The sequence below is a fragment of the Helianthus annuus genome, chromosome 16, assembly GCF_002127325.2.
Source record: "Helianthus annuus cultivar XRQ/B chromosome 16, HanXRQr2.0-SUNRISE, whole genome shotgun sequence".
Taxonomy (NCBI): Eukaryota; Viridiplantae; Streptophyta; class Magnoliopsida; order Asterales; family Asteraceae; genus Helianthus; species Helianthus annuus.
Window position 1 is genome coordinate 118553595 of NC_035448.2, and position 7986 is coordinate 118561580.

The following is a 7986-nucleotide window of genomic DNA, read 5'->3' on the forward strand; positions in this document are numbered from 1 at the left end:
TGGTATATTCGAAATTTTATAAAACATTACATCATATTATTAGACTAAATAAAACTAATTGTGAGATTGTTTTGATGCATGTATATTTGTGTTCGATTACTTGTATATTACTGCTTATAACTCGGTTTCAGATTTTTTTTATCCAAGCGTAGATAAAAATAGACATGTTGGAACAACATTTACTCAAAATTTATAAGACGTTATATTCTAAAAGTTAAAAAAGTGAACAAGATTATTTATAAAAATACAAGATAACTCCTAACTTGGCAAATGTTTTACTCCTAGTAACTTTATACTCGCGTGATGTCCCGAGGAAAACGTATGTTACAAAATATTTTTAAAGGTGTTAGGTTTAATTACATATAAGGAACCCACGTGTAACTAAAAGATAAAATTGTTCGTGTGGAATATGTAATTTTACGGTTTAAATAAAATTGTGCAGATAAAATAAGCATGCCACAACGGTATATGCAAATTTTATTTAAAAAAACAAAATATGTTTAAAATTAATTATAATATTAAAATAAGTTGTGTATTGAGCGACCTCTATCCTATGTTGTCAAAGGCGTAAGGCGCAAAGGCCATGCCCGGAGCCTAGGCGCTTAAAAAGCGAGGGTCTAAGATAAGCAAGACGCATAAATAGGAAAAATAAATACTATATATAATAGACAGTAAATAATTAATATATAGGTTTTAATAAAACACCCTATAATTTAACTATAAACAATTTTATAGTTTAATAATAAATTAACTTTTTATACTTTTAGATAAGATAAGATGAAAATTGTAAAACGAATACTGCAATTCTAGGTTCACTTTTAGGGTCACAGGCTACAGTTGTCAACACCCTCATTTGTCTAAGCGTTCATTCACTGTTTACTGTTTATGAACAATGCTAAATCTCCTTTTTATATTGTTTAAACATTTAAGTTGATTCTTTTAATTATCTCTTTTATACCCATCTTCTCCTCCACGAATATGCAACAGTTCCGGCTAGTTCAGGCATGTGCTTTTGGCTGGAATCTGGCCTGAAAGTCGCCGGAAAAGCCGTTCTGGCCAAAATCTCGCCTGAAGAACGCCTGTAGTCACCTGCGCCTAGCTTTGAGCGCGCGCCTGGATGCCGTTTTTTGAAAAAAAATCGCAGATCTGCGCCTATGACTCCACTAGGCGGTTTAGTCACGCTTCGCTGTGCCTCTGTGCCTAGGCGCGCGCTTGGCTCGCTTTTGACAACATAGCCTCTATCTATGCATATATCACAGACGTATGTGTCTAAGGGGCTGTTTGGCAACATCTGAATAGTTAAGTGTTGAACCAGTAAGAGGTCTGAACCATTAAGTGCTGAACCAGTAAGAGATCTGAACCATTAAGAGCATGTATAATGCTTAACCGTTTAGAGGCAAATGTCTGACTAATTCAGATTAGAGGTCTTAACCATTCAGACTCTGTATAATCTTAACCATTCAGAGGCAAATGTCTGAACCATTCAAACATCTGTTCGTGAAACAAACAGTCCGAACCATTAAGTGCTGAACCAGTAAAATGTAAGATGTCTGGACCATTAAAAGACTCATTAAAAGGTAAACAAACAGCCCCTAATTTCAGGTAGAGAGATGCTAGAATGCATCCTCCTAGTATGCATCAACCACATCCCTGATTTCTTTAATGCATAATTTATTTTTAATAAATAAAGATGGAAGGGGTGTCTAACTCAGAGCCATGCCACTGTTGGGACGAGTAGCAACTGGTTGGGCAGGTGCATCGCCACAAGCCCTGTCGGTAATGGCAAGTTTCAATCTTTGCAAGTTACACAACCCGGGGATGAAGGTTCATAACTCAAGGATGAAGAAAATAAAGAGACCGTAGCCAAATGGTAGCCATTTGATTGTCCCATCTCTCTACCCGTCATTTCGACTCAAAGAATGAGGCTGATATAGGAACTAGGTTGCTGAGGGTGGTTGTCACCTTTCTCCGCCAGTGATTTCGGCTCGGGGAATGAGGCTGAGAGAGGAACTAGGGTTTCTGAGGGTGGTTGTCACCTCTCTCCTCCGGCGATTTTTGTTTTCTATAAGGCTACCAAACACAAGGTTGTGAAGATCCAAGTCAACATTGGGTCAAGATTTCAGATTGCCACAGCTTGGCATGGCAGAATCTGACAGCCAGTACCCCATTTCTTCTCTCTAACCACAAACACTTGTGTGATTCATAATCTCTACTTAACATTTGTTATATATCCACGTTCTTATATATACATGTGATGTATGTAAGATAAATCCAAACAAACATACAAGATCTCAAGCCTATAAAACCGCTCAAGAGTCGAGCTTGAGTTCTCCACACAAAGCTTAAAACAAGCCTTATTTAGCTCGAGCTATAAAGAAAAAACCATATGCCAATACAGCAAATACAAGTAAATTTCTTGATTTTTTTCTTTCATAATAATAGTAATAAATAATAAACCACAAAAGCTATTTTTGTTTAATTGGAGCCCTTGTCAAGGAAAAATAAAAAGCAAAACCAACAAGAAGCCAGATTTCTGTGCACAACGGAAGCAAATTTCCCTAGGAACCTATTTCCTATTATCTCTTCTTTTTATCACCAGAAAAATCCCACAAGTCAAGAGGGGTAGAACAGTCAGCTTAAAGAAACATGACTTGGTTTACATCAAGCTATAACGGATTCAACCCGACCCGTATATGTACTATGTATTCCCCATCTCTCTCTGACTGCCATCTTTTCAAAACTTTCAAATCCCTTCTCACTACTACCATCTCCATATGAAGAAAAAATTAACCAAAAAACAAGACCTTCTTAAGTTTTCTCCGTAAATTCATGATTCCATCTGAGTCAGGACGAAATATCACCATTCTTTCCCATCTGTGTCATCAGTAACTTTGGCTGTGACCCTTTAAAGATCTTCGAGGCTGCCTGCGAATTCAGGTACTGCACACACAATACACCAAACTCGTTCAGAATTCAAGATCAATGCATTTTAAAGTTGAATGTTACAGATAACTCTTCTTACCTTGCTTACGTCTCTGTAGAAAGAATTTATCTCCTCTTCTGTGAGACCTCCCTCCTCTTCAGCAGTTTCTTCCCATCCAAATAAACGTAACAATCTAGCTTCTTCTTCCTCTGAGTAGAGAATACCATTAGAGTTCAAATTCGTCTTCACACTATCGTTAGCAGAAGTAGATCCCTTGGTTGCCACATCAGCATCACCATTGCAGGCTATACTCTCACTAGACTCTTGTAACCCACCTTCAGTTACAGTAGAAGCCTCAGCTTCATCAGGCTTATCACTAGCAGAGATGGATGTACCAGTATTATCAGGGGTAACAGGAGTCAAAGACTTCTTCCTCATGAGGTTAAAAAAGTCATTTCTGCTCTGAGCTTGAGACGAGGGTCTCTTCTCCAGTGTAACTACATTGGGCTTGCGCTCTGCCACAGCGACAGCTGGATTGTTTCTCAATGAGGCGGGACCGACAGCAGATGCTACACCGAGAGGGCTAACTGGTAATTTTCCACCACTTGTTGGACTCAAGTTATCCTTTGTGATTGGTGTCACGCCGTTCCTTTCACGTGATGGTTTAAGCACGTGAAGTTTTCCGACAGGAGATGTCTTTATAGAGTCGAACTTTGTAGAGACGGGTCGAGGGGAGTGTGCATGGTTAACAAGGTGAGAACTCTGAACCTGCAATGGTGCAACCTTTGGCTTGGGCTTATCACTAGAGTTCAACGCCTATAAGAATATAAAAAAAATTAACAATTTAGACAAATTTATGTATAAAATAAGTCGTGAGTGTTTGAAGCCGTATGCTTACTCATGCACCAAGAAGTGTTGGAAGTCATGCAAGCAGAATGTGAAATGACAAATAACAGTATATACTCTAATTAGAAACCAGTTATACGTAACGGGTTAAACTAAAATCAATAAGTGGTTCAGAGACACTCTTACCAAGGCTTTAGGCATAGAAGGAGTCATGGGAATCAATTGCCTGGATTGCTTGACCGCAAGCTCTTCGAGCCTTTGGGTTCCAGTAGACAACTACATCAACATACATCAACATTAACATGATACTTCCCAAAATATATAGTTGGTAAAATAGGCAGGTTGGTCAGGTACGCCCACAATGTAATCGGGTAGCGCTTTGGTTCAGGTCTAAAGAAGCCGACTGACCGGAAACACTTTTTATCCAAATATTTCTATATATAGTTAGTGTCAAACCTAATAAAAGAATTATATTATTTTACTTTTTTAAACATAAAATGTTTTCGAAGGTCTAACGCATAAAGAACAATTAAGGCAACTTTCTACTTGTTGACCACTTGACCCATATGATCTGTTTCCTTTTAAGCAAACTTTTTTTTCCTATATTACCCATTTAAGATAATAACCAAAACTGGTGGCTCAGTGCTCATAAATACACTATACAGTCGGTGATGTGTCGGTTATTGGTCCCCATGTAAAATATCAGTACCGATATTATCGGCAATATCAACCGATATATCACTGATTTTCCCGATATCAGTACCTCTTCTTAGTTCTACCATTTGTCTTTCTTCCCATTGCTGCTATTAGTGTTTTAAGTCTTAACTGTTAAACGTGGTGTTTCAAGTCTTAATCAGTTCCTACTTGTTACAATTGTTATGTGTTTTGCAAGTTTCAAAGAGTTAAATCTGTTAATGTTAGTGTAAAATTGCTATATATATAAATTCTGCATGATACTAAAATTACCGATATCCCACCACGATAACCTATATCTCAAATATCGGTCCTTCACCGATATCCAATTTTTTACTGCAGTAACTGCATAGTAAATACAAAGGTTAAAAGATTCTTAAGCTACCTGGGGAGCAGTCTGAGCGCGAGGAGGACCCTGTGCCAAAGTTTCAGCCATGTTCCTACCAGTTGTCATGCTTGTAGTTGCAGAGATTGAAGTCGGTTGTACAACAGAAGTGTTGCTTCCATTACTACTGACTATCACCGGCACCTCAGCCAGCGCTGAGGTCCACCCATCACCACCAATCACACCTGAATTACCAACCGGTAGGCTCTGAATGGCACTACTCAATCCAGGAGACGGGACTCTTCCAAGCTCAGGATCCGTTTGTTTCTCGTCTGCTCCAAGAGATGGGAAATCCCTCTCAAACGCAATCTTTACACCGCTAATGCCGCCACCAGACCGTAAAGCGCCACCATTGCTTTGGCTATGGATATTTTTGTTAGCACCAGTTGAGTCAGCTACTATTTTACGGGGCCATGACTCACCACGCTTTGCAGATACACTTGAGTGTGATCGTCTTAACCCATCTTTCTCAAACCTACTTGGTAAAATATTACCCAAAGGATCAGAATAATCGCGATGCCTGCTTTCCGACTTTTCTTTATCAGAATACCGACCAAAACTACTGTAAGACCTTGAATGAGATGACCCGTTACTACTAGAAGTGCGTCTGAAGTATGAAGAAGTTGTTCGCTCTGAAACAGAAGAGCGTCCTAAATCATTATCACTTATATTAACATGCGACTTATTTCTTGTGCCCTTTGATACAACTGGTTCATCTAAGAAAACAATATTGTCAGACTTCATATATATATATAACCAAAACCGTATAAAAATACAAAATAACAAATAATATAATTACCAGAATGCAAAGCGGATAACTGCGATTGATTGTGAGATGCTGTGCTTAAACTGCCACTGCTCTTTAACCATTCAGGTACAAATGTAGGTTCACTTCTTTCCATAACTAACGATGAACATCATATAAACATCATAATATTCAAATATGCATCTGAATATTATAGCTCAATCTCTCAACCCTTTCGCACTTCCCTCCAACAAAACTTATATATGCTCCATCCAATTAACAAATTCAGCTACAAAAAGCCCCTGAGAGAGAATCAAACCTCCAAAACCTTCAGAAACTACCCTAAATTTCTAAGCCTTCTCAACACCACCACTATCATATCAAATAAAATAAACCAAAACCGATGGCGTATACAGTCAAACAATACTCATCATCCCCATCTACCCTTAATATCCACTACAATTTCAATTCCAATCAAGAAAACAGATCAACTGTCTAAAATCCATCCATATTTCAACCCTAAACAAATTTACAAGACCCTCATCTTATAAATAACTTCAATCAGCACCACTACCATACGAAAAATACCGTCTTATATCATCAAGAACCACAAAAGTAATCCCATTACACACCAAACCCTAAAAATCCGTCACAAACAGGCAAAACAAATCCTAACCCTAACTTACGTTCGTCCGATAATACACAATCGTGAATAATCAACAAAACGACGTTGTAAATTCGTAACAAGTGCGAACAAATAACCGAAATTAAACTAACCGTCAACCGCTGAATCAATCGAACGCTCGAAAAAAACCCTAATTCGCCGCCTCTGTTATCAATTTCAACGAAAAAACCCTAATTTGTTAGTGCGATTGGATTGTATGGAGAAATTAACGTGTGTGATGAAGAAAGATTGTGAAGAATTTGTGAATTAGGGTTGTGAAATTGGGGAAAGTGTGTGTGTGTATGTAGTGTGTGTGTGTTTGTATCGGTGGAGAATGAGAACACCGGGAAGAAGCCGCTTTGATTGCGCCGTGTGGATGAACAATTTTTATCTCACTGTGTGTTTTGTGTGTGTGTGTGTGTGTGAGAGAGAGAGATACTATAGAGAGGTGTTGGTTTTGGAATTGTCAATTGTGTGTATTTGGTGTGAGGGATTTGTTTTTCTATGAAATTTCAGAGAAATTTGAGATGTTTTTGTAACCCTAACGAGTGGACGTGAACCCGTGCGTTGCGGCGGGATGTTTGATACCAAAGAATAAATAAACGTTAAAACATTGAATCACAGACGCGTGTTGGGGACTGTTACGTAAAACTTTTTCTATGAAAAGAATGACTAAGTCGAAACAATAGTATTGGGTCGTTATGCAACGGACACTCACTACATCCCAAAAATCCCAAATGCCTCAAAGGATTTACATTCATCAAGAAGTATATAGATGAATGTCGATGTTGGTTATCTTATTTTGTCTCTTATATTATAAAGACTATTAAAGTTTGTCAATGAAACATACAATAACAACAGCAACAATCATACCCAGTAAATTCTGGAATTAGCAAAGTTAATGGCAAACATAAATATATAGAAATACTTATATAAGTGTCTCTTGTTTTGGGGAATGGTAAAATATATGTATAAGAGAATGGTAATATATTTATTGTTTTCTGACATTGTATGTAAATAATAATATTAGGGAGAATGGTAAAACAGTGGGTGAAAGATTCATGGTAAAACAATGGGTGAGCACCAAACAACTCTTCAAATACCACCATCATATACATCTATATCATCTAGATACCACCATCCTAATAAACTTACATCTCCATTATTCGATCTTTCAGTTTCTTAAACATATAAATACCAAAAGTTGGCATCAAAGGCCTCGAAGAAATTAGTTGTCCACACCACCAACGAACCACCACCACCACAACACAACCACCGAACCATGTCCACCGTCACCACATCACCACCATCTAATCAATGAGACCGATAATCTGTAATGTTTTTGTTTCAAATCAATGGAACATATAATTTTTATTATCGTATCAGTGGTGAAAAATTTCTCCTCTCTCCTATAGAACAAAACCACCATCTCTATCTCTTAAAACCGGCAGTGTTCATAGTATTGGTTGAGAAACTACCATCTCTATATCTCTTTCGGTTCATCCTCGCCATCGCCGGCTTGATCTCTTCCCCCTGGCTGTTGACGCTTTCTAGCAGCACCCATTTTTCTCACCATCAAAAATTCGGATGTGGTGGCGGTGTATGACCTTTTAAAAATAACAAACATCAACAAAAAGATGGGTTCAAAAGAATCAGGATTGTATCACCGGTAGCCGGAAGCAGGATTCGACAGAACATACACAACAGCAATCAAATATAATGGTTTATGA

The 7986-nt window shown here is 38.0% G+C and overlaps 1 protein-coding gene across 1 annotated transcript; it reads right to left on the minus strand.

Annotated features, from left to right (window-relative positions):
• Positions 1 to 2402: 2402 nt before the first annotated feature.
• LOC110917283 lies at positions 2403 to 6730 on the minus strand. The gene is made up of 5 exons (XM_022161870.2): positions 5647 to 6730; positions 4848 to 5563; positions 3956 to 4045; positions 3023 to 3739; positions 2403 to 2940 (listed from the first exon to the last, which is right to left on the minus strand). The coding sequence occupies exons 1-5, from the start codon at positions 5747 to 5749 to the stop codon at positions 2845 to 2847; spliced, it is 1722 nt and encodes a 573-aa protein (XP_022017562.1). The 5' UTR covers positions 5750 to 6730; the 3' UTR covers positions 2403 to 2844.
• Between the last annotated feature and the right edge of the window lie 1256 nt (positions 6731 to 7986).

Bases quoted from the DNA above. Each gene is read 5' to 3' on its own strand.
- LOC110917283 (XM_022161870.2), bottom strand. From the start codon at position 5,749: ATGGAAAGAAGTGAACCTACATTTGTACCTGAATGGTTAAAGAGCAGT. The intron at 5,564-5,646 runs GTAATTATATTA...TTGTTTTCTTAG, and splicing joins GTTATCCGCTTTGCATTCTG to ATGAACCAGTTGTATCAAAG. The intron at 2,941-3,022 runs GTAAGAAGAGTT...TTGTGTGTGCAG, and splicing joins TCTACAGAGACGTAAGCAAG to TACCTGAATTCGCAGGCAGC.